The sequence below is a fragment of the Synchiropus splendidus genome, chromosome 5, assembly GCF_027744825.2.
Source record: "Synchiropus splendidus isolate RoL2022-P1 chromosome 5, RoL_Sspl_1.0, whole genome shotgun sequence".
Taxonomy (NCBI): Eukaryota; Metazoa; Chordata; class Actinopteri; order Syngnathiformes; family Callionymidae; genus Synchiropus; species Synchiropus splendidus.
Window position 1 is genome coordinate 18,170,277 of NC_071338.1, and position 27,763 is coordinate 18,198,039.

Below are 27,763 nucleotides of genomic sequence, written 5' to 3' on the forward strand. Positions count from 1 at the left end.
CGCGGTTTCCCTTCCAATTATTTTTCCCGTGAAGACAAATCAAGAGCAGTTTTCTCATTCTGTTTTTTTTTTTAATACTTCAAGTTAAAGCTTCTTATTAACAGATGCTACTTAAAAAATAATTTCAACAGCCACCTTGAATGTCCGATTGATTGAATGATATGGTAACGACACTTTCCTTCAGCGATTGTTTGAGCTTGAGCTTGAAGGCGTGTGATTGTACTCTTATTTAGATGAACAGTAGAATAGAATTGTGAGTTTCCTTACTAAACAACTTTCCATTTTTGTTTGTTTCCATCTGTGTAAATGATGTGTTTTGTATCAATATTTCAAAGGGGAGACGAAAGTGCAGTTGCTGCTTCTCTGCCTGTTGAGTTTTGTATTCTGCACAACCTCTCAGGGCTCAATACAGGCACAGGTGAAGTGGATCCGTTTTCATTCTTGTCCTGGAGAAGATCCAGTTTCCAGGTTTAGAAAAGGGGTGTTAGCACCCCTGACAACCAAGTGAATCAACTTGAGTTCAAACTACAAGAGTAATAAACATGGTACTCAAGGAAACTGTAAATACATAACCTGCTCCACATTGGTTGTACTATTGTGTTCTTTCTGTTTTTTTTTTTTTCTGACTGGAACATTATTTGCATGCTGAAAATAGTGATTGTTGCTACGAGTCTCTGTTGTGTATGGCAGGAGAGTAATGCCAGAGCCACTAAGGCATTACTCTGTTGCAAGTATTCATTGAGTTATTTTTCAGATCTCAAAGTTCATAGTCAGTTTCCAAGCACTATTTCCCATGAAATCACTCTTTCATTTAGTAAATATAGCAACAGCTTAGTATACAGGACAACCATTCACCTTGACATCTTTCAGGCCACAATTTCAGACTACACTTTCCTGGACGAATGGGTTGATATCAAATGTAGAACAATTGGCAGCTATTGAGTCCAGCTACCCTGTCATTGTGGAGAAAAAGAACAACAAACAGTGAGTGTGTAGACTGTTGTTTCACTACTTACAATTGTAATAACTAAGTTCACAATTACACATGGAATATGATCATGGAGATTCGAAGTCTTGAAAGTGTATAATTCTTGAGATATTCCTGTTTATGTAATGTGTAAGGTCACTAGAACATTCAGGCCAACATTATTGGGTCTACCAACCCATTTTTTTTTTTTTTTGATATATTGTACAGCATGACCAGCTGTGGCAGATGGAGACCACTGCCGGTCTGACACTCAGCAGCTGGACACTTTGCATGTTTCTTTTAGATGGAGCATAGGCTTTCCTGGACCAGCTCATTGTCACACATTTCGTCTTCAGCTTCTTTCGTTCTTTGGTTGGTGCGTCTTATCACATCACACTGCCAGGTCACACCCATCCTTTTCATCATTCTCTGATGCAATCATTGTCGTTTCTCATCACTATGAATGATAATCATTACATCCTCAACTGCATTTCGGAACAAAAGGAAAAGGGACAAATCTTGGACAGCACATTTCGTTTATGAATTTAGAAAGCCTTTTGTACATGGTTCAAACAGAATTCAAACATATTGTTATCATTCTCTTTTCAAGAAAACAGCTGTAAATTGTTAGTAATTTGTACTTCTATTTTATGTTTACTCACATTGTTTTTTTTTTTTGCAGGTGACATTTTGTGAATCAAAAACATAAAAAACAATAGGTCATGTCAAGGACGCAAAAGGTTAACTGTTAAAAGTCAAAGGATGTTGGCACTTTCTTGGCTAGAGTGAACAAATGTACTGTATGAAATACTCTTCTATATCGACTTGATTCCCATGTCAACTGACATAAGGCAATGGTGGATTAATGCAACGTAACACCACAAGCAGTAGCTATGTTTGTATATGTTACCATTTGTTTATGCTTTCATAGTTTATCTAAGTAAGGTAACTGTAAGAATTTATTGAGCATTGTTCATCTGGTCGCGAGTGTGGCATGGATCGCCTCTCATACAGCAGTGGGCGGTGCCGAGTGCCGTCACGCCCCCTACCGCCGCGGGACTGTAGCGGTTCTCTGGCTTTCACTCAGCGGCAGCAGCAGCAGCGGCAGGGGGACGGACGGTGGTGCTGTGTCCGGTCAGCATAGATGTACATTCCCTCTGGACTATCCGAGCGCTGGAGAGGTCAGAGCCGACCACCGTGGAGGACCGCGTTTGTTTGCTGAACGAAAGAGCCACGGCGAAAGCATGGCGGTGGAAGAGGAAGGTCTCCGGGTTTTCCAGAGCGTGAAAATAAAAATAGGTAAGAAGAAAAATCCCTCCCCCCCAGTCTGCGCTTCAATGGATGCCTCCTCATATTAACAGGCCAGACAGACACGGGGGGCCGGAGGCTGGAGTTTGGCACATTTTATTCGCTTCCTAAATTGAACAAGCGGCACAAACAAGCAGCTGGCAAATGATTTAAGTGAACAAACCGAGGCCATTAAGGAGACGAGGTCTGATGGATTGAGTCCCACGTCCATCCTCACACACCAACATGAGCTCCACTTGGGATCAATACAACCACCCACTCACATTTTAACACCCACTCTGCATGTGTTGCTATTGATTACTATATTTAGACCGGTAACTGCTCTCCAGTGGTTTGAAAGTGGCTTGTGGTGTGTGCACATTATCTGAATGGAGCTACTACAGTAAAAGCTCCAGTGACTTGACTCCTGTTTATGAATTATTGAAGATTTTCATTCACTTTCTTTCTTCGTCTCAGCTGTAAATGCATATGTTATAGCTGTGTGTGATATTTGTTATTTTTTTAATGAACAAAAATATACACCCAGACACATTTTTTGATCCACCGTTTCTTGATCCATATCATGGTCCACCTCAAACACTGGTTAGATTCACACATTTAAATGCACAAAATGAAATGTTCGGTCACAATCCACTGATATTTTTCTACTTACTTACTTACTTCTAATGCAAAATAAAATGTGAATGCCAATGTGTAATATTTGTGATGAAAACGCTTTTAATATAATTATTGCTTGTGAAAATGTGAATTATGCTCGACTGACGACCAGGACACGATCTGGCGTGGAATTACCAAATGTCAGCTGGGATTGAGTCTAACCTCCTGCGACCCTGTTTCGGATCAGTATTAGACGATTAATGCATGCTGTCCTAAAATATGTTGTCCAACCATAATACCTTCACTTCTGCATGTGTTAACCTCCTCCCCCCCAAAAAAACAGTGTTTGAAACATCCAGTGGCTCGTCCACCTCCTGTGTGTGCTCTCAATTGTTATCCCCGGTCAAATCTTCTTTAGTTGTCACTGACATCTGGCACCCAACTCATCCTGGCTTTGCTGTCTGGATTGCTTTGACTCCAAACATGCGACAGAGGGATTGGGCAGGAAAAATCAAAATGACAACAAACATCAGCTCTGTGGGGGCTCTACCAGTTGGTGTTGGAAAAATCAGCCCAAATTGGGTAAAATAACCTGGCAGTTCTGATAACTACAGATTTCATACAGTTACACATCCATACAATGGTTTAATCAGATGAATGTTGTACCTTATGGATCATACAGTTCCCCATCTACAGCTCTAACTTACACATAAAGCCATATTCTACATTTTGAGTCATTTTCATTGATGAGTTTCAAACCTTTCACAGCAATTTTGAGTATCTTTTAAATCCTTACATACTTTTTTGATACCCTTTCCCGGAGTACAGCGACATTATCCATTTACAAGGGAGCATGTACCTTGGTAACAAGGACTCTCTTATGGAAGGTTTTTGAGCATACATGGTTTTTAAGTCATTTTCCTGTTGTGTACTCCCAGTATGCAAGGGTTGCAGGATGGGAAAGCCACCCTAGCTATGAGTGGAAGCTGGTAGACAGATCATTTATCTTCTTTGTGTGCTGTCTACTGAGTGATTATACCGTATAAAAAATACTGTACTGTCAGATAAGCTTGATTTCACAATTAAGTCACAGTAATGGCACTGCTCTGATCTGTGAATGACATGCTGAGTTATGAATGAGCACTTCCCTTTCCATGGCCCTATGTAAGTGTTGTGATGAAGCTCCGATATAAAGCTTTATTAGCATGTTAACACTTGTCATTACTTACCCTGACATTGTCGTCACTGCCCACACAGCCGTACACCAGGTCAAAGAGTTGCTTGTGTTGTTACCTAGCAGCTGTCATACTCACTGTCTGTTCCCTGCGGCTCTGCTCCCAGTAACGTCGACGCAGACCTTGCATCGCTTTGTTTTCATCAAAGTCTTGTCCTTTGGCATGAACCTGCGGTTGGCCGATGACTCATGGTTGAGAATCTGCCACATATTTCCTTTGGAGCAGGAGAGGTATAAAGAGAGAGAGCTATTCTGTTGCTGCACTTCTGTCAACAAGGTGGTGAATCTTTATTTTCCTGGAGGAAGGCATGATATTTTGTAAACGAAGAAGCACTGTACTGACTCACTCACTGTCTGGGGCGCTCAGGAAACAGGAAACGACCCCCTGTTCACTTCCTGATTGGCTGAAATGGACTACAAAAGACTTGTGTTTTTTCCTGCACAGCAACAAGCTAATAGAGAGCAGATGTAGGGGGACACCAGGAGGAGGACCGGAGTGGTGTCTCACATACAGGAGCCGTCTGCTCTTCATCTGTCAGTGTACGGCCCAGCAGGGAATTCTCTGAGGCACAGCTGGAGTTTGGCTAGCTGCAAGTAACGTTGGGTTGCTCAGTGTGCCAAACACTGTAGTTCATATTAATGACTGGTTTAATTCCACACGAGGTGAATTTTGGGTGTATACGTACAGTGGTTGGACAAAATAATGGAAACACCTTAAAGCTTTTTTAGCTTGAGAGTGTTTCCATTATTTTGTCCAACCCCTGTAGTTGATGAGTTTAAGTAATTGTGGGTGTTTCTGTTTTTAGTTCCTTTGGTCATTTGACCCAAATGTTTTAATAAATTATGGCCATTCATATCTTGACTTAACCGTGAATGGTAACCCAAATATTGACTTGACAGATGAGGAAGTGCATTTTTATCTCTGAGGAGAAAGAACACATATGCTACTTATAAACACCGCGGCTGCGTGGATTGATAAGACGGCCGCAGGATGTCTCTCTCTGGTTTTGTGGGGAACCAGTCAAGCTCATTTAAGGAGGTTTTCAAGGACTCGTCCTGGATCTCAACTTTAACTTCAATGTCAGAATCTGTCAACCTATTTAGTAGAGCTGCTGTCGCTGAAGTGAATACAGTGATTATGCCATGCACAAAAAACCTCATGGATGAGGAAAACTGAAAATGAGGAGAACTTTTTGTTATCCAGTGCTTATTCAGCGAGAAATTTGTGGCGTCATGCAATTTCAGTGTCAGTTTTGTTTTTATTTACTAACAGGCTGGTTTAAGCTGCTCTAAATGCTTTGGTCATTTGGTTCGTCCTTTGAAGTTTTTCGGAGCGTTGTGAGCATGCCATTTTGCAAAATTGTAAATTTCAACCATTTAAATTTGTATTTTGATATGAAGCTACTCTACTAGTGTGTGAGATTTGATTTCTGAAGAGGAAAATATGGACCTGTGGCGCCCTTTAAGTGAAGTAGTAGCTGGAATAGTTTGTACTTTCCACCTGTGTAACTTCAAACCTTGGCTGTGTAGCTTAAAGTATCGTAGTTGTTCGGGTCAAAAAGCTGTTGATGCAGTAGCTGTTGAGTTCGAAGCATTGCTACTTATGAGGTTGAAAAGTTGTAGCTGAAGATGTTTAGCTTGAAGTTGTGGCTCTGTATCTTCGAACGTGTGCACCTCACGAGTGACCAACAGTAACCTCATCAAAACTAGTTAACTTTAATTGGTGACTCATGTTAAATGAAGGCGTCCACATCTATGTTTGTAGTGTGGTCTGTGAACCATGATCATGGCATCATAAATAGAAGATTTAAACAAGGCAACTGGACTATGCGTAATCTCCATAGAAAGCAAGCCTTTGCTTCCAGTTCACATCAGATGAGAATGAGGCCGGAATACGTGACAGAAGGGCCTGAAAATGTTGAGAAGAGTGATGCACTCGCTCCTCCAACTGCAGAGCTGGGGGATTGCCAAACAGGGATTGGCAAACCTCAAAACCTCACTGCAGATTCTATCTTTGTTGTCAGGTGGCATCAGGTGATGATGCGTTACAGTTAGGAAGTGCGGGGAATTATGTTTCACCAGCAAACTGTTCAGGCCTGTCAGACATGTTCTTCATATTGTGCATGGGTTATACACAGAAGACAGTGTGTTTTGTAAACAGTTGTAGGTTAAGGACTGCAACACTGTACAGTACTCATGTTGAACTGCATACACAAGGCTCTGTCCTCACACTTATACAGTCCCTACAAAACTGTATAATTGTGCTACATGTAACGCATTGTTTAAACTTTGGATGGGCAGTCTTAGGGTGTAGTAAAGTGTCCTGCTCCACTGTATCTAAAATGTATTTTAAAGTACTACTAACAAGTGTTTTGTATGATTAAAAGGTTTTGTGTCACCATCAAATTATTTTAGTTCAGTTCATTTAACAAAAAAAAAAACAAAAAACCCAAATATCCCATCATGGCAGGTTAAGCAAAAAAAATTGCTCATTTGAAAAAGCTCATGCTGTGAGGTCAATGTTCCAGCTGTGGACAGTGATATATTTTCACCCGGGTGACTTTAAGAGGAAACGCTTGAGAGGTAGTAGCTAACTTCCTCCTCATTCAAATGTCCAAACAAATGATATGAAAGAGACTTTTAAAAAAAAATAAAAAAAAGTACATATGTTACATTTAGAAAGTATATACACTATATGTATAAAAGATATAAAAAGATATGCATAGAGCTGTGAGCTGTTTGACGTGCTCCTTGCATGATTGTACAATATTAGTTTTTTTTAATTGATTCCTGTTTGTAGCCCTCCTTTCCTAAATCTGTATCATTGTACGCTATAGGTTGTTAGGTTTATTTCACATAGTTATGAGATAAGCACTATTTTTTGTGTTGATCTACACCTGTTACCAAGATCAGCTAAGAGTGCAACATAGCAGTGATTCTCAACAGGTGGGTCGGGACCCAAAACCTGTCCACTAAGCCACTTTCATTGTGTCGCAGTGCAAAAGTACCAGTTGTGAACCACTGCGTTTGGGGATCGGACTGCAGAACGCAAGTGTCCTGAACGCATTTGCTTTCCTGGTAGTTGTTTAAATCTCTCAGGATCTATGATTTTTCTTCTGGAGAGGTTTCTGGAAAACAAGTGTGCTAACTGACGCAGTTCTTACAGTGGGGTGGGACAATACTACCACAGCATTCTGCCACCAGACTGCCAGTGAGAAAGTATCTCTGTTGGCCCAGCATGCGGGGTCAGACGAGGTAAACAAGTCCAGCTCCACCAGTATTGTGCTTCTTCTGAATGCCCTTCAGATGATCCTGTCCAAACGGAGACAGGAGTGAATCTCTTGACTTAAGTGGCAGAACTTGTCTGCTGTCAATGAACCAGCATGACACAGTTTATTTCCTCTGACCAAAGCATAAGCATCAGCTTGCCACATACATGGACTCACTGCCTTTCCTGTGCTTGTACACCTTCAGTATTTGTCGACAAAAGACAGATCTCCAACACTGATCTCATTGTTATGCACACCACATCTTTCCTAAACAGTGAGCTGAAAGTTGCTGCTCATGCCCTCGTGTGCTTTGAGTTTTGTTATTTTGGTTCTACTCATTTTTTCCATTGGGTCTAACCAATCTGTGTGAACATTAGCTTGTTGCAGCGCAGGCTGGAAGGAAGCTTGATCAGTAACTGAAACTGGATTATTTAAGATGTGCTGTGTGGTCAGTCTTTAACGTGGTTTATTTTCAAATCATTTCTCAGCTGAGAAGGTTTTTGCTACTGTGATGTATGTGGCCCCAAAATCAAAGAAGTAGTTGTCATCCGCACAGTCCTATACAGGTATATATAGAATATATATATATATATTTTTTTTTACAAATTTTCCTGTCCACTCAATACCGCGTTTCATTCTGTCTATTCATCAGTAACACAGTGATTCACTGACTGATTCACTCATGGCCAAATTTATCTTTAGGAATTTCATTTTGTGTGTGTGAGTGTTATTGACTGAAGTTCTGAAGTTCACTAGCTTGTGGTCTTGTTGAATGTTGGATTTGTTAAATTAAACAACATACTTCAAGAGTAGGTGGGAGATAGGGCAAAAATATGTTATGCTTTTAAGTCAGTCATCACGTTCTGTGGCAATATGACGTGTGCTTGTGACGAGAGTGCGGTGTTTCCGCTGAGAGTTGGCAGAGCGGCAGCATAGATTTATAGCGTATATAATGAGACAGAGATGATTCATGTGATCTCCTCTGTCAACACGTTCTAATCGTTCATGATCTAATATCGTCATGTTGCACACCCCCAACTTATATTTTTAAGTGAACCACATTTTTAAAAGTGCTTTTTACATTTTGCTGCACTTTTACCTCAATGTTTTCCAACGATAATTAAATATTTACACTTTAAATCCTTAGATGGGAACTGTTTTGATAGTTAATAGTCACAGATTATTATTATGATCAACTTAGTCATTATAGCCCACTGCAAATAAATTGCACATCAAATGTTTTCAAATGATCATTTTATGGACGAATTACTCCTCTGTACAGGGTTAGGTTTTTTTCTATTTTTTCTTTTTGTCCTTCTTCCTTTGCACTTAGTTTGTTGTCAGGTTTTCCTCATTTCCCCGTAGGTTACCGCACCATTATCACAGCCATAGCATGAAAAGGATCTGCAGCACAAAACAAAAAATGCCATTTGGTTTTCCTGGTGGGATGTGCCATATCCAGATGGAGAGATTAGGGTTTTCGCATGGGAACGTTTTGTAATCTCTCAGCGAGAGCTGACTGAAATGGCCATGATCGGGCAGTCCATGATGCCACACAAACCAACAGATGAGCTTTCAAGGAGGTTTCAAAACCTAAAATGTACCTTAAACATGAAGAATATTTCTTTGAAGATTTTATTTATTTTCAAATTTGAATCCCGTCAATTTTGTTTCAAGCTTAATTCTTGGTCACAAGTGCCAGTTAAAATGCAAGCTGCCCCTGTTTTAGTTAAAGGGACGTGGGCGTCAACTTGGATGGAATGTTTCCTCCAAAAAGATCATGTTGCATGCAGGGTAGAAGTGGATCCAGAGATTTGTCAGAAAAAATAAAACGCTTGCCTCTGCTGCGTCTAGAATGATTATTAATGTTTGACATGGCTGAGTAAATAAGTCAGCTGTTAACAGACAGCAGTGATGGATCTCGACTAGGAATAAGAATACTTCCCCACTGCAGTCTTGTATTGCTGACGGCCTGACTGGATCCTTCCGTACTTCGCCCACGCTGGTGTACAAATGACTTGCAGCGATGTTTCAGTGGTTGTTCCAGTTTTCATTCGAGGAACATCAAAGAACACGAGTCCTTGGATCCAGTTGAAATTCCTTTCTCCTCATCTCATTTCCTGTTGCAGCTTTCTCCAAGGCGACTGCACTCCAGTTTTCTATCTGGTTGACTTCTCTCTCTCTCTTTCGCTCTCTTACACTTAAATGCTCTCTCGCTTTTCCTTTCACAGCTTTGCTTCTCACTCACTCCTAATTGAGGACCCTGGCTTGTTATGCCCCTCTTACTCACACCATGTGTCTTGAAGGCATTTGTGTCCCTTATAGCCGCAAATGTGCTCATGTCAGAGGACGTTTCTGTAACGCGGGATTGCTGTAACTGTACTTGTGAATGCATTTGGGACAGCTGTGATGAAATGGAACGTAAAAAAAAAAACCACTCTGTTCGTTGCAACCGTCACTTCCTCAATTTTCACTTCTGTCTCCACATTTTCTCTTCTGTGAACTGGTGATTTCAGGTGGGGAGTTGATGTTTTTGATATGCCAATCTGTTCTTGTTCATGTTTTGTGTTCCTGTCATGCTGACTTTCTTTGTAGATCTTCTCACCACCCACACGCACTGCATGCATGCTGCATGCAAGCCCGCATGCCTGGAGAGCGGTAGTTCAAATGTTCAAATGAACAGAGTGAAATTTCAGCAGCACTTCAAGCGCTCTTACCATAACCCTAACCCGGCCGTAAACCTCAGCACTTTGTATAATGTCGGAACAAATAACTCTATTCTCTCATATTTTGCATTGCACCATATAATACTCAATAATGAGAAATACTAGATTTTGCAGTGATGATCTTCTTCTTACTGTTAAATGGACACATTTTGACACGATTGCAGGATACAGGTGTGTCACAATTGCGAATCAGGTTGGATATTTAAAAAAATGCAAAAACTTTAAAAATTAAAAAAAAAAATCAGGGTGGTGGAAAGAAAAAGAAGCATTAAAATCATTAAAAAAATGCATTAAAAAAATGGGACAGAGTGAAGATGATTCATCTAGGTTAAAGCCAAGAATGCTTTGTCCCCTTTATATGTGTGTAAACTATACATTTAATTGCAATTCTCATGGTTTTATTGAAGTAAATAAGCTACCTTTGGTAATGATAAAAATCCCCTAAAACCGTGATCCAATTCACATCATGATGTAATTATATTCAGTTAATAATAATAAAACGGCATCTCAAATTTGTGAAAAATTAGCTGGGGATGACAGGAGGGTGACAGAATCAAATGGTGTGAAGCATGAGGTGTAAACAATGTCTAAGAAGGATCTTTTCAGAGAAGGAAGTGAAGGGATAAGGGCAGAGATAAGAGAGTCTTATGTCAACATAAGCTGGAAGCCAGTGCTATATTTTGTACACACACAGTTTGTTTGTGTAACACTGCTGTTGTTCATTGGTGCCATGTTATTTATGAATCAATTCTGTTCTTGGGAGTTATTTTCTGACTTTAAGCAGGCACTCTGAGTGTAAGCCTGAGCCCAGCGGTGGAGTCTATCGCTCACAGATGGAGCATAATCGTCCTTGTCACTCACATTATCATAATGGCCCTGCTTAAAGGATTATTTAACAAGTACTAAAAAGGCGCGAGACAGCTTTTATATTTAAAATCATTTTGGCTAGAGCTTGTTATCGGGGAGTGAGATTTTCTTGTTCTACTCAGACATGACACTATATAACACGATATGAGTTAAATTTTTCTTTGCGCATGAATGTTTGTAATGTCTAAACAAATCTGGAATTCATGGTATAATTAGACTCTCGCATTTAATTCTAACTTAAGCCAGCCTTCTTCTTCTTCTTCTTCTTCTTACTGTTTTTATTATTATTATATTGCCTATTTAGAAAGTCAACTTAAAAAAATTCTCATATTACTATTTTATGCATAATACTTTTACTATTGTGTTAATTGACATTTACTGCTGTCAGCTTTGAAAATACTATACTAAATAATAAATACTAATACTAAATATTTTTTTTACTGTTTGCTACTCTTTATGTAAACTACTTAACTTGTTTCAGAATTTCATGCCTTTTTGAATAGTGAATTTTATTTTTAGATTAAATTTATATTGGGATTAGTGACTTAGTTTTTGACTCGTGTTTAGGTTTGTTCCTTTTCTCCTATTTATATTATTATTATTATTTATTTTATTGTTTTTTTTTGTTTTTTTTTCAAAAATACATTTTGTGTAAATAATTACTAATAGGACTGATCTAAATCATGTGGGGAAGTGATGTGGAATTAAAACACATGTCATGTGATGTTCAGATATGAATTTGAGATATTATTATCTGTTCTTTATAAAGTAATTGGTTTTAACCACCCATCAATAGAATATCAATTCCCAATTAAGTCCTTCATTAATTGACCTTGAGAAGGACTGTATTTGGAAACACAAATAATATGATTTTCACAGATGTATCATAAAATTCAATAATAGGAGACACTGTAATTTTCTTGTTTGTTTTCATGTGTCAGAAAAATCTAATATATCTGTGGTGACCTGTGGTGACATGAGTGTGTTTTACTGAAACAGTGTGGTTTCAACCTTGTAATGTTTTCGAGAAAGTGTTCCCTTTATTCGGTTTCGAATGGTGAATTGATTTAAAGTGTCCATTCTTCATGACCACATAAACTCAAGATAATAAACAACTTCCTCTCTATGATTTTGACGCTTTACAGCCAACAATCTCGTATCAGATTTCAAATCTTTGCCCTTCCCCCTTTCAGGGTGCACTGCAGTTTATTAAATGTCAGTGTCCTTCTGCCTATACTTGTCTGATGTTTTTTAAATCAGCTGCAAAAGTCATTTGCTTTGTCTTTTTTAAGCATCCCTTAAGTTAATGTCCACCAAGGTCTGCTCTCATCCGTCTTCATTTTTGCAGAATGCTATAGTCAGATTCTCAGACGTTCAAGGATAATTGTAGCAAATAATGGCAAGGTTTGGTCGTGTAACTAAAACCACCCAAGCCCAGAGGGTTTCTGAGGAAGAGAATTAGGAGCAAAGAGATGGTTGACATGGAGCTGTGGCTTCATAAAGGGAAAATATATTGCTCCACAGGGACTAGGACACCAGTGCTGTGGTGTGTGTAGGTGGGTGGTTGTGAGGGCAGTCAGGCCACATTCTTTTAAAAGGGAGTGTTATCTATCATTATTATGCAGAGAGTGTGTGATAAAAATATTAGGTGTTCTGTTATATGTGTCACTGCTTTATGAAGAATAAATGGAAGTATGTTGAAGCTCATGCTCTCCTGTCTCGCCCGTCTGTAGGAGAGGCCAAAAACATCCCGCCATACCCGGGGCCAAACAGAATGCGGGACTGCTTCTGCACTGTCAACTTGGACCAGGAGGAAGTTTTTCGGACCAAGATAGTGGAGAAGTCACTCTGGTATGTCATTGGTTTTAAAAGGAATGGTCAGTGTTCCAGCTCTTCAGTTACGTATCAACTAATGATCGTGATATTGAGTTGTACGCGAGTGATGGCTCCATTACCCTCAGCTAGTCATCGACTTAAGCAAATCAAATTAAAGATAGAAGAAGCATGACCCAGCTAAAAAGGTTTATGGGTGAAGTGAAACAAATCTACATACAGGAAGGAGGACAGTGAGGTCCAGATGAGGCTTAACAAAGAGTGGAATCTTCCTTGCAGCAGTTAGCAGGAAGTCCAAAACATGAGCATCCAGGTCACCATGTTGGTCGACCTAGCCATCGGGACGGGCAGTCACAGGTCCAACAGGAACACTTTTAAAGTTACAGTAAGCAGCGATGATTTGATTGCTCGATCACGAAAAACGATCACCTGTGACAGTGTATGCCGTGCAACAGAAAAATACTTGGGATAGCATGTTATAAGACTTCAACACAACACATTTAATACTCCATTGAAAGAACAAACACTTGACAGTGCATGGTGAGTTATCTGTCGCTCAGGGCAGAAAATAAGAAGAACATCGCCGGTTCTTTAGCAACAGTCAGATGGTATGTAAATATTTCGCTGAGCGCCATCCAAGCTCCTGTGTCATCTCGTACCGAATTAAATGCTGTTTAGTTCACTGAGAAACTGCTGTATTGTGCCTGTAAGGTTTTTATTTTTTATTTCTCTTGAAGTAGTAAACAAAAACACCTGACTAAATTAAAGTGATTTTATGGGATTTTCTCATCATGTACACAGAAACTTTCTATATAAGTACATTTTGATCAGAAAATTATGACCAATCCTTGTGATTGTTAGTGATCAATGCTTTGGCTGATCGGTATCGGTGATCAGTAGCAAAAAAAAAAAAACGATTGGAGCATCCCTAGTTAAGCTGCCAGCCTTATTTTATCCAGAGAACTTCATAATAGATTATGTTGTTCTTCAAAAAAAGGGTCAACGTTAAAATAGGTCCCTGCTCAACTCCAGATTATTACTCCTTATGCTTTATAAGAGGAAGATTTTCTCTCATTATGTCATTGCGGTTAGCATTTCATAGATGTAACTAGCATGCTTTCAAAGGTTTCTGGCGTCTCACTGGGCCTCTAAAGTCCGTAATTGAGAGCAGCAGGCCTGTGGGCTCGATTCACGAGATACTCATTACTGGAATTTCTGTCACTGCCCTTTAAGTGTTGTGGTTGATGTACCTTCTGGCTACTAACAGGCCTGTTGCTGATGTCAAACCTTCCTGTTCCTCTCTGCTGTAGAGTAGCATTAGGACATGGCTTCTATTGATCCACTATGAGCTGCATTTCACTATTTACTCATTGCACATTATTATAATTGATATCTAGTGTTAGCAGGTGATGTAACGAATACTTGATGATAACATTATCAAATTAAACACGAACATTAAAAGCAAATAATTAGTCCAAACAGAAAGACTTTGTCTGCTAGTTGCCTTCTCTTCTAGTTTTGTCCCAGGACCATTTGAATAGATTGTCATGTGATCCTTAGTCACAGCTCTCTGACGTTGCAGAGTTCATTTTTCTAATTCAGTTATGTATGTCTTTGCATTTGTCATGTTTGTTTTAATAAAAAGCGATATATGGAGGTGGGAGGCGCCGGTGGGGAAGGTTCACCCAGGGAGTCATTCAATAAAGGACCTCCACTGGTCCTAGCAAACCAAGAAGCCAAGTACTTTTAGAGCCGCCCTATTACTTCACATGAGGTTTCTCCTCGAGCATTAATCATGCCAGAGAGACAAGATGGCGTCATTGAAAGTGAAGCGGGCTTATATGTTCGCTTTTTATTCCAGCTCGACTTCATCTGGCAAAAGATCCAACAAATGGTATCCATGATTACAGCATAAGAAAAAAGTCCAATACAATAATAGTGCTCCAGTCTTCACCAGTAAATCACACTGAATTACTGAAGGATAATTGCTGTTGGGCACGTGTTCAATTTTATCCGAGTCCAAAGATCATTATCAGCAAAGTCCAGGTCATTGAGGCATACCATCAAGTTCATGAATGAACTGTAAAAGGCGGCCTTCACTACACAGCAGGAGGAACTGTAGAGATTATGGTCAGCAGTAGACCTACGGGACAGTTCAGGAAGCACTGGCTTCAAAAAGGTCACAGTGGCACCATGACACTTCCTGGCTCTGATCGCTTCCCTTCCAGATAGGGGATGTTAAGCACCTTCTCCAGTTATTCTGGCTTACAACTGCGCTGTAGACACAGGAGATTACAGTGGTGATGTCACTTCCTGTCTGGAGAGTTTCTGCTCTGATGCACAAAATGCAGTTTAACAAAAGAAAATTGGCTGATCCAAGTTGAAGATCTATAGAAAAAGAAAGCACCCTTCACTAAATTCAACCATTGTATGGCCCTCTTTACGTGGCTGTCTGACTCTGAGTCTTTCTTTTCCAGTCCATTCTATGGTGAAGACTTCTATTGTGAGATCCCACGCAGCTTCAGACACCTCTCCTTTTACATCTTCGACAGGGACGTCTTCAGGAGGGAGTCGAGCATTGGTATGTTTTATTCGATTGTGTCAGGAAGGTTTTCACTTTCATCGTCTTCTTCTTCTACTGCCCTTTGACTGTAAATAAAGTGAAAAACAAAACTTTTGTTTTGTACATATATTTGTTAGTAATCGGTTCAACACTGTAACTTCATTTTATTTTATTTCTTCTTTTGATTTTTTCTTAGTATTTATTGTCCCTTTAAAGTTGAAAGGAAAGTTAGAATACATTTTCAGAGTTGTGACTCATTGAAATACGTACGAAATGAGAAACAGTCTTGGCAATTTTGTCATGTTTTTTTAATCTTTTGGTTATATTTTGTTTTCCAGTCAGATCAAGTCTTGTCTATGGCTTCGTTTCTTTTGACTTGTTGGTCCTTCGCAACAGTTGCTGTGTATAACGTGGCCCTTCAGTACGTTTTTTGACCCCCATCCTCCACTTCAAACTCTCCTACGTAAAAAACGAAAAAAAACAAAAAAACAACATATGCATGTTTGCCGTTCTAATGAAGAACAACTTCTTTAGTTGGCTTATGTTATTAAACTGCTCAAATGATAAGCGTTGCATTTGTCAGGTGAGATTATGTCACTTATCTCTTTAATCCAATTAAGGTCACAATAATGCGTCTTCCGTCTCCTGCTCTCGCTCTGATTGGTCAGCTCTCGTGACGACGACGATGATGCTGGGATTCTGTTAAGCTCCCATTTGCGCCATGATGCCAATGTTCTAACTGCGATGCGCTGCGTCATGATTGTCCTCTGGGTCATCAATCCCACTAAAGCTCAGGGCTTGTCACTTGGTCATCCATAATCAATGCCGCTGAATAAATAATGTTTGCTACTGGCAGCTTAAATTGAAAATACTATACATAATATACATGTAGTGCATAAGTTTGGCTTGCTGCTGTGAATTTGCTAGTCTCAGATTTTTGGTATGATATAAAAATTCTTAGATGACTATTCATTATATTCTGAGTTGTTTTTTATTTATTTATTATTGCTCAATGTCAACTTCTTTTATGACTTAAAAGTGGATTATCAGTCGGTTTTTCGTTCTAGTTTCAAGCCTGCCCATGAGCTATGAATGACTTTTTGTCTTCCATCTGTGCTTACGTGCAGTGAAACCGATCTCGCTGTTGATTTACTGTACATGAGCTGACATGCGCGAGCAATTGTTCATTTATCTTATTGTCTGTGTCACTGTGTGCACAGGCAAGGTTGCTGTGAAGAAAGAGGACCTGCAGAAATATCACGGCAAAGACACCTGGTTCCAGCTGCAGCCTGTCAGCGCTGACTCAGAAGTGCAGGTCAGTGCAGGGAAAGAGAACACTCATTTAACCCGTGAAGACAAATGCTATCCTCCTATGTGATAAATCATCTCCCCTCAAGATGTTTTGGTTTGACTGAACACATGTTGCATTGATCTCAGGTTTACTTTTTTGTAATGAATCATGCCATTGCGTTGATTTGTGTTCATGAGCTGAAAACACAGTTATTCTGATCAGTTCTCCTCGCATTTGGAATGAACTCAGTGAAAGTTTAAAAATGCATTCAATTATATTGCAAGGGAACTGAGATAGAAGGGGATGGATCTGTGTTTTCAAGCTAAAAATAGATGTTGCTGACGCTGCTGGATAAACCTGCATCTGATTATAGGGCTGCCTAAACTCCTCGACTTGTCCTGCTGTTGCTATTGTGTTTTAGCTTGAGAAATTTGAACCATCACCGTGTAAGTGATAGGACTGTCTGGTGTGTGTGTGTGTGCGTGTGCGTGCGTGTGCGTGCGTGTGCGTGTGCGTGTGTGTGTGTGTGTGTGTGTGTGTGTGTGTGTGTGTGCAGGCAGAACCCAAACAAACACAGCATGTGAGTACCTAAAACATCTGAGCCCGCAGCAATGATAGCTCAGCATGAGTCCTGCAGAGCTGAGGCAAATCGATGTCTTACACATCTGAATAGTCTTTAACTGGGTTAATGCTCGGGCGCTTCAGGTGTTAATGACCCATATTGTATTGTTAAGTGGTGAAATTGATGTCATTATTAGCAATTAACATTTCAAAATCCCCATAGAAAACACTTGTTTAAGTCAAGAGGCAAAAGTGCGGCGGCTTGGCGGGAGGCGGGGCGATACTTGTGTTGCTGTTGAGGGAAATCATGTGGTTAATTAGCACCACATGAACAACTATTAACTTGACAGCTTATTAGTAGACAACAAATTGGGGTTCACATGGGGAGCAGAAGCCTGTTTTTTATGAAGTTCAATGGTTGAGTTGACTGTTGGTGGCTGTCTCTCTGTGCGCCTCTGCAATGACACGTCCGTTGTTTTCACACTTCTTAGTTGATTTTGGCTGAAGCACATGTGATCCTGACCTCCTGATGATACAAGGCAAACCATACTTGTTTTAAAAATGTGTATTTAAAGCTTTTCTAACGCTTCTACTCCTTAAAGCACTTGTGTTAAATGCAAGGCCCAACGGCCAAATCCGGCCCATGAAGTAATTTGATGTGGCCCACAAAATTGTATTCAAAAGGGATTCAAAGTAGGAATGTGACAGATCTGATTCTGTATTAGGTTTCAATGTCAACGTTTTCTGCTGAACAGAGGTTTCTCATCCAAGAAACGAGTCTAAGTCCAATGTTGTCTCAAGTTTCTTTCCTGTCTGTTGCTCTGCTAGCTTTCTGCAAACTATGGAGTGGATTTCCTGAACGTTGGCATGAGCAGTGAGACATGCTTCCACTCAGGAAATCCTTTCCATGGTTTGCTGTCCTGTTGCCTTTTCTAATACATAACCAACAATAATAATGAAGATAATAATAATAAAAAAAAAACCTGAGCTCTTGTATTGGATTGAAATGATATCTGTATTAGGCATCCAAATTCACGTTTTGGACGTTTAACAGTTCAAATAGATCCTGTTGATACTGTGACCAGAGCTGATATCCAATTTCACATATCTTTTATAACTATCACAATAGCGCTATTATCACGGCATCAAATCAAAACAAAAAAAAAGCGTTGTGTTAGCTCTGCAGAACCAGAAATGGGTGCTGCCGACACTCTCATCTTATCTACTCATAACAGGCTCCACCCACTCGTGACCCCTCAAGTCCAAGTCAACTGTGCAGGGGTATGACATTCAATCTTATTTTATATATTTTATATGTAAAATTATGTGTATTGTGAAGCCTGCAGACAGGCTGTCCCGTGTGGCTCATGCTACTGCCTCAATAGCAGGGACCTCTTGTGAGACATAGCTCGCAATGTTTATAAATGGCTCTAAAAGACATTTAATAATCGCACCCAGTCAGGTGGTATAGTGATTATTTAGTCGAACAATAACAGGTTTCAAACTCCCTTAGGTCCTTTTTCTGTATGGAATGTCCATGTTCACTATTTCCTGTGAGAGCTCCAGTGTCCTCCCACACACCAGAAGCACGTATGCAGAGTTAAGTCTCAGTGGTCCACTGGAGTAGATGTGTATGGTTTCTCACTTAGACTTGATCATATTTCCAGCTCAGTCTGGAATGACAGCTGGCCAGCTCCCAGCCATCGTGCTCAGAACAGTGAGAGGATGAATGAATGAATGAATGTAATCCTTATGAATGGAGGACGGTTGCGCAACAGCTGGATATGCTATTTAAAGAGTACGCGATGTGGGGTTCTTATTAATTGTCATACATATCTATATATTTTCACTAGTACATGTGTGAATGAGAGTGTAAATGAAGTGTTGATGGAGTATGTCTGGGAAACACCCTGGAGTGCGAGTCGCCACTGAGTGACTAGCTTCACTGTTGTTGTTTCTATTTCCTGCTGTTGTGGCACAGGATGTCTTCCATACTCTTCCAGGAATCAACCTTTTTCTGCACGTGCCTCACAGGTTCTCAGGCAGTGTTTTTCACTATTCATAGATTTCGCACACCCACAGAGATGTTTGTGCTCTCTCTCACACACACTCTCTGAGATGCAGCGTGAGAGACAGCGAGCAGTTACATCTGCGGACAGATGGGCGTGTGTAGCCCCGGAGCAGCGATCCGAAACAGAGACACATTCATCCGAGTAACTAGGGAGAGGAAGGATGTGTGAGAGAATGAGAGAAAAGAGAGAAAGCTAAGGATCAAATGAAGAATGAAGATAGAGTGTCGCTCTTGTCTTCTCAATAGAGGTCACATTGTTTGGTCTGGCTGCACATGTGTCTGTGTGGGTTCCCTTTGCTTGAATCCCCAAACACTGACGCCTGTGACTCTGCATACTGATCCTAATAATTAATAGAGCTTTTTGGCTGAGCTAGTCTCTCCTTAATCTAATATCGTAGTTAGGGATAGCTGTGTGACAGGGACCCCAAGTCTAAGACAGTAGCCACTTCTTTGGACAGATTAAAAAGTGATGGTTGTGTGCAGCAGTTTTTAATCAGGCATCCTTTTTGACAAATCTTTCCAGTCATCTCATGTTGAACACGTTTCAGCGGGCTCTTAGAGGTGTTAAGCCGCAGACTGCACAATGATTAAGATGCAAGTGGTGCGGATTGCTGCGCTGCACACTTCAGTTCAGACATGGTTCAGGCGCCTACATCAGGCTGATTTTTGCCAAAATAATAATAATAAATAATATGTTGTTTACTTCTTACCTAACTGTTGGCATGTATTTGGGAGCTGTTGTTGGGCACGACTCTTTTCTTCACGCGCCTTGGCTGCCTTATTAACAATAGCAGTTTTTTTTTTTTTTTGCTGGTTAGTTGCTATTTTGGTGGTCAAATAGATATAGCATTATCAGGTTAAAATAGCTGTTTAGTTTATAGTTCAGTGTTTACTGGTTTTTATGGTTTTTATTTATTCATCACAAAATTATAATATTTTGCACTATATTATGTCATGAAGCATATTTCTGTGTTTCCCTTGCTGCAACTCACCCTGAGCATCCTCCTGAGTTGCAACTGTCCTCTCCATGTCTTCTTCCTTTTCTCGATTTCCATAGTCTCTCCAACACTCACTGTCCAACATGTTCTGTCTGTCCCGTCCTTCTCTTCCACCCTGCACTCTCCTCTTCACCTTCCTTTATCACTGTCATTACTCAATAACAAACTGACCCTTTAAGAAAAATGTGAACACTATAAAAATGTTTTATTAAAAAAAAAGAAAACTTAAATATGAAACATGCTGAAATGTCAGAAAAATACAACAAAACCAAATATTGAAGTTCTTCCAGAGAATATTCATGTTTAGCATATGAATATATGTACATATGAATATATATCGATAGAGATATTTTGTTGCTGTTCAATATAAAATTAATTTTTGGTCTCAAAGCTGCTCATGAGTTAATGACAGGTATGACAATGAAATGAAAGGACAGTCATTCTTTCAGAGGTAGATAATTGTGAAGATATTAATGAAAACAAGACAAAAAACGTTTTTATTCATAGAAAATTGTAAGCTAAATATAATGGGTCCTATATGACAGTTAATAATTAACTACACAGATGAGATAGCTTTTTCAACTGCATTCATTTGTCTCTTTGTCTGTGTTCAAAATAACTTGGAAACATACAGGCGAGTTTTGATGACATTTTAAGGAAATATGTGAAATGAAACAAGGAACAAATGAGTCCGTTTGGGAAATGATCCTGTGTGAATCCATTTTTTTAAGGATACTTAAAGGATCATTGGGCAATTGCCTTGTGTGTGGAATAAAGCTGCTTGGTGGAGGGTTGTTCTGTCTGAGTGCTTTTGACCTTAACATTGCATTTCTAAAATGAAGAACTGAAAAAGTTCCTCGTGTGTGAGTCCAGTAACATGTTCTTTCTACACGAACCTAGTAACCTGCTCTGTGCGCACAAGCGAACCACAACAAAACTGTGTTCAGCAGAGGCAGTGCGTGTCATGATTAAATATTTAATTAATAGGTGTATGTTTTTGTATTTGCAGGGAAAAGTGCACTTGGAGCTGCGTCTGAGTGAAGTCATCACTGACAGTGGAGTCATTAACCACAAATTAGCCACACGGTGAGTCCAGACACACTCGCTCATGCACACACACACACACTTTTGAAGTTTCTCATTGGCATACTCAGCCTCTCACCCTAAACCTAACCACCCAAAACACATGGCTAAACGTAACCAGGACTCTGAACCAAACTGAAACCAGATTATAATGACCCAGTTACTTTGGACTTGTGGGAACCGGCAAAAATGTCCACATGAAGATAAATGCCCTCACAAGTAGGTGTGTTTTTCAAAGAATTAGTGCCCTCAAGGATACACACACGTTATCTTTTTATGTTTTGTGGGACCACTCATCAACACAATGCTTTCGTTAACCATCCAAAACAAATGGCTCACGTTAACCAGGACCTAAACCAAACTTACAATCAATTATAATTTGTGTAAAGTTTTAAGAATTGGTCCCCACAAGTAGATCTATACAAGGATATTGTTCACACACCTTTGTTTTCCAATCTTAGTGAGGACCGTCATTGACATCCTGCTTCCCCCAGTATCTCCCCCTAAACCTAACCATCTAAAACAAATGGCTAAACTTAACCTTTACTCTGAATCAGACTAAATCCCAATTATAATAACCCTGTCATATTGTGGTTTTGACTCTATTGATTAAAAACTCATACAAGTTCTCACAAAGATGGAAGTACAAGAGCGCACGCACACACACACACAGACATTGCTGACTCACATTCTTGTAATCTGGGTTTATTCATTCATCATAACTCATGTGACGGTGTGTGTAAAGTGTATTTCTAATCGGTATATGAGATTGACATCTGTGGAGAAACTTGGTGATGAAGTTAAGGAGTTCAGACCCAGATGGTTTGGACACGTGGAGAGAAGAGACAGGTTGGAGGTGTGTTAGTAGTGTTAGGAATGGAATCAGCTAAAAATAGAGCAACAAGACAACCAATGAGGGTCATGGATGTGGCACATGAGGACATGAAGAGGAGGGGTGTGATGAGGGAGGATGATCATGATCGATTTTTGGAATTTGTTCGGGTTAGAAGTGGGTGACACGGTTTAACACGAAGAAATTTGATTTCAGAGCTCTAGGTTTCCCACTCCACCATGTTGCTGCCAGGCAGCACTCTCAGAATAGCATTGACACGGTTCTCTGCAAGACCTCGATTAGAAGAGGCAGCCGTGGAAACACTTTTGCTTTCCTCGATTGTGTTTATTCACTGTGGCTCTGTGGCATGCAGTGTGTGCTTGACTTCACAACCACACACAATATTTTCGGTTGTGATTTTTGTTTGCTCGTCGGCTTTCCAGCATTTTCTTCCAAAACCGATGCGGCAGTATGGTCTGATGATGATCCAGTGTGGCTCTGTTCCCAGAAAACAATGTGGGTAAGGAGCTTAGAGCAGAGAGCAGCAGGTCATCTTGTCAGATTTATCTAGAAAGACACGTGAGCAGGAGACGGATGGAGTCAGGTCCATTCAGAAGTTGCAGTCTCATCCTCAAGCATCTCTAATTGTAGTGGGCACCACTAACGTTTGGACACGAGTGTCAGTTCTAAACAGTCACTGATATCATTCAAAGGCACAATATGATCGTGACACACAACCCTCCTGTTTAGTGTAAAAGATAATCGCAAAGACTTCTACTATTTAATCATCTTATTGACTTATTAATCTTGCTAGGTAATACATTCCTTCTATGAAATTATATTTCCAAATTCTATTTGTCTCAGATGTTGCATGGAGACTTGATGTCATCAAATGAAATATCAGTTTCATTTATGCATGTTCCTTCCCAAAATGTTCTTCTGTGAGAATTTGCCTTTAGTGTTTGTACTCAGAAGGTTGCTGGTTCAAGTACCCGGCATGACCACGGCAGTGACCTGCAAGACTTTAAACCCCTCGCTGTAGTTAAATAAGGCAGCTCAATCCAATTTACCGAAAGGGAATTCGTACACTGTACTCTTAAATACAACCATGGCTTTTTTTAGGCGCAGACTTGACACCAGTGTTACATCTAAAAATACAGTCCATTATTTAGGCCTTTCAAAAATCATTTTCAGTCTGAAGAATTTTAAGATTAAATTAAGATTAGATTGATGGCGGTTGAATGTTAACTGCTCAATTTACATTTTCAGGCTCTACAGTTTAAACTTGCTCGACATATACATTAACAACGTTTAGGTGTTATTTTCTCTGGAAAACGCTTGAGATAGGAGGCTGTGTTTTATCTGTGATGTCATCCTGTTTCCACTTGAATGAATAGAAGTGTTTGCGAACAGGACATGTGGGCACCGGGGCCTAAAATGAGTAACGATCAGTTAAACAAATAAGTCTGCTCTGATGTCCATGACAGAGCTCCCAACTCACACACACACGCTCTCTCACTCACACACACAAAGATAGTAGGCCAAGCAGTAGTTACATAAACAAGCTTATCGGACAGGAAGCGAACGGGCTTAGCGCTGCTAAACCCAGCCCACTCCTCATTTCTTATTCAGAACTTGCATGTGTGAGTGTGTGTGTGTGTGTGTGTGTTTGTGTGCGTTGCTGTGATTTGCTGTGTAATTCATTGTAGTGAGTGTGACTAGTTGTGCCTCACGGTGACACACAGGAAGTGATTGAGCCTGGAGGGTGTCTCATCCTGTTTGAGCTCTAATCCCTTTACAGTATGATGTCATCCCTCGGCAGGACAGCTGCGGACAGGTTGCAGTAACATGGGAACATGAATCCTGGAGATAAACACCAGTATTTTTGTCTGATGGGTTATATCCCATTCTATTTATATCTTTATTTGTTTGTTGTCTCTTTGTGTCTCTTTTTTTAACATTGCTTTTAGAATCATTCAACTTTTTAAAACTGTAGTTTATCTATTATTTGCACTACACACTCATTTATTCTACATATTTTATCCTGGTTCTACTCTTATATTTGTGTGCCATCCTGAGCTAACATTTGTTAACTTGTTTTTCTGTACTATTTTTTGTGAATGAATGTGCTTTGCTGTCAACAGTTTGTTTTCAAGTTATTGTGTGGCTGTTTTTTATTTGGAGCTTTGCATGTGTAACCACTGTTTGAAAGTGTGAAAAAGAAAAAGGTGGACCAGTTTTATCGTTAAATCTGTGTAGTAAAAATGAAACTGCTGCAATTATTTGTGGTTGATTTGCTGGCGAATTTGAAAGTTTAAAGTGTATGTTTCTCAACACCTGCAGAAGGGTGTGGCGGTCCCGCTGTGTGTGCCACTTTAAGATGAGAGCCTCTACTAGATGAGAGAGATTGCTCCATCATCTCATTCTAAATTCAAAGTATCTCTTCAACATTCACATGCTTAATATGTTTCTCACTATATCGTAATAGTTTTCAGCCAAGGAAGAATTGTTTGATATGACAAGATAAAAATGTTATTCAATTAAAAGAATAACTTTACAGAAGTGTAAAAGTAATTGTAATATATTCTGCAAAATATTATAAATGGAAAAAAAATGAAATGCGTTTATTTAGAATTTGAGGTGTTATTTTAAAATTGTTTTTGCCAAATGTCTCATCAATGTAGAATATATTGCTTCAATGCGGTTCCATTTTTTTAGATATCGTTTATCTTCAACACGATGGTATGCGCTGAATCAATCAATAAAAAAAAATACCATCCATCCATTCGCCATGGGTCGCGGCAGCAGCAGCTTCAAAAGGTTGTACCAAACGTCCTTCTCCCGAAAGAGAAAGTCCCTCCACCTGGTCCTGGGTGGACTCCTCAGTCTCCTCCAGCTGGCCCTGCCTGAAACACCTCCAAAGGGAGGCGTCCTGCGGGCATCCTCATGAGAACCACTTCACCTGACTCCTCTCAATGGGGAGAAGCAGTGGCTCTAATCTGAGTCTCTCCCGAGTGACAGAAGTCCTCACCCTATCTCTAAGGGAGACTCCAGCCACTCGTCTGAGACAATTCATTTGGCTCAGCTCTCTCTTACACACAACAGTGTGGTAAAGCGACTGCAATACTGCCACTGCTGCGCTGATTTGCCGACCAATCTCCAACTCCCATACCCCCTCACTCGAGAACAAGACCCTAAGATACTTGATCTTCTCCAAAAATGCAAAAAAAAATGCATCCAAGCTCAAATTTAATTCATTAATATTTCTAAAGCGTAAATATTGTGGCCATAGGTATGATCTTATAAATATGTTATTATCTTTGATTTACATTTTTAAAATCTTGTTATCTGATGGTCGTGTCAAAAGATGTAAATTGGTGAATACCAGTGTCAATAAGTTAAAGAAATGTACATGTTCACATGTAATTGTGATCTTTGGAATCTATTAAATGGACCTGCTTTGTTTTTCACCTCACTTTCCATCAGGATCAGTTTATTATTATTATGAAATGTTTAAAATTGTTTTTGATACACGAGCTGTATGGAGTTGAAACTTAAGAGGTGTGTGATTACTTCTGCTCCCGCAGAGTGTTGGAGTGCCAAGGTCTTCCCATTGTCAATGGCCAGTGTGACCCTTATGCTGCTGTCTCCCTACAAGGACCCTCCAGGTGAGTGAGCTCACTCTTTAAGTGAGATAAAAGAAGTGGTGTCTCTTGAGTCGCCTTGGATTTAGTTTCTTGTCAAAGGGAGACCTTGCCTGTTGAACATCCCCACTCTCTCGTGATTCTGTTTCCTGCCTCAGGTCTGAAGCAAAGAAGACGAAGGTGAAGAGGAAAACCAACAACCCTCAGTATGACGAGGTTTTCTACTTTGAGGTAACGCTAGCTCCTTTTTAAAGATCATCTCTGTGATTCATTTAACTCCGGCGGTAGTTTCATAATGAAACATATTTATACACATAATGTAAGGTCGTATTGAATAGTCATTCGTAGAGTTGAAACACAAATTCAAAATAGTTTTGATTTCAGTTTTAGTAGGTCATATAATCGGCTGTAATATTTAAATATTCAACAGCAAAGGACAAGTGTGCCATGGTAGTGTTTGTTTTAGTTCCCTGAAGCAAGGCATGCCCAAACATGATTATGAAAAGATGCTGTCCTCCAGAGCTGTATATGTCCGGTGTATTATCCATGAGCTGGTAGTGAGCGCGTCATCAGTTATTTAGGTCACCTGCGGGAGAGAACAGGTGTGCGTGTAGAATGGGAGTGCTCAGTTCTACACTGTGTATTTCGATTTGATCGCTATTTTAAGGTTATTGCTGAAAATAAAATAAACCACAAAAAATTTAAGTTGATCTCCTTGTGTTAAAAAGGCTCACCAGCAAAGATACCTGCCAGACAACTAAAAAGAGCACTCATATCTCCCAAGGAACCTTTTAAATAATTCCTGTACCCGGACTGTGATCCGCATCATTCCCATAATTGAGGCTTTTATTCTGTGTTCCATTTCACATATTTCCTGAAAATGTCATCCAAATGAGTTCACAACTTTTCAGGTTCAAGTTTATACACACGGAAAGAAAGAAACAAGCTGACAGACAAAGCAATGCCGTCAAAAACCAAACTTCAGTCACAGAGTATTCAAAAGTATAATAGTAATTAAAGCAAATAACACATTGATCATGTCTACATTTTCTCTCACTGGATCGCACAGTTTTTGGGGAACAAATTCCTGGTGCACCACTTTTTGCAGTGTGATGTGATGTCATACCCAAAACATCCATGATAAATGAGACTAAATGAGGTTGCGTTGATAGATGAAAGTTTAAATTAAAAACTTGAGGATAAAAACAGGAAAATGTTTAGTGCATTTCACACAGCAGAGACCATTTTGTACTCTGACATTAAAGCTTCTGTGTACAGGTTCAACTTCAATTGGATCATTCTGGCTTCAAATATATAAAATGTTAATTATGGAAATGTATTAATCATCAGGCTCTAAGTAATTATTTATTTTATTTTTAGTCAAGTCCCAGAGGGCTGGGCTTTGGCAGGTGTCTGGCAATACGATACATATCCTAATACAGGTGTGGTGATACAATACATTGCAATATATTGCAATACATCAATATGTATAATAAGAACCGAACTAAAGGGGAAAATCTGATGATGTAGTCCAATGTATTGTGCATGAAAAGTAGTGTATTATTGTGACATCCTTCCAGTTGGTCTTACAGTTAAATTTCACGGTCCAAATAAGGAATGAATTGCTCCCTTAATCGACAAAATATCTCCACTGTGCAAAAAGAAAACATCAGTATTAAACGTGTCACATATGCAGCATTCTATTCAAGCAGCTGTGTTAGATGTTGATACAGAAAACGTATAATATAAAGAAAATAACACGCACATCAGGTAATCCGATATTAAAATATCAACAGTTGAGCGTATCGATATTTTCCTACCCCCCTATAGTCCCACCTCAATTGCACGTGTAGATTTTATATCAAAGGGTTATAGTTGTCGCTCACTACGCTCTCCGTGGCCTCTCATTGAGGAACGAT

At 39.7% G+C, this 27,763-nt stretch overlaps 1 protein-coding gene across 2 annotated transcripts in view; it reads left to right on the plus strand.

The window, feature by feature from the left end:
- Nucleotides 1-1,660: 1,660 nt before the first annotated feature.
- The window catches only part of rasa3 (RAS p21 protein activator 3), a 37,598-nt gene continuing 11,495 nt past the window's right edge, over nt 1,661-27,763 (plus strand). For both annotated transcript variants that reach the window (XM_053864588.1, XM_053864589.1), the window contains exons 1-7: nt 1,661-2,266; nt 12,702-12,819; nt 15,279-15,382; nt 16,585-16,679; nt 21,295-21,371; nt 25,788-25,868; nt 26,003-26,075. In XM_053864588.1, the coding sequence (XP_053720563.1) occupies nt 2,212-2,266; nt 12,702-12,819; nt 15,279-15,382; nt 16,585-16,679; nt 21,295-21,371; nt 25,788-25,868; nt 26,003-26,075 (603 nt within the window). In that variant the 5' untranslated portion in view covers nt 1,661-2,211. The remainder of the gene's footprint in view (nt 2,267-12,701; nt 12,820-15,278; nt 15,383-16,584; nt 16,680-21,294; nt 21,372-25,787; nt 25,869-26,002; nt 26,076-27,763) is intronic.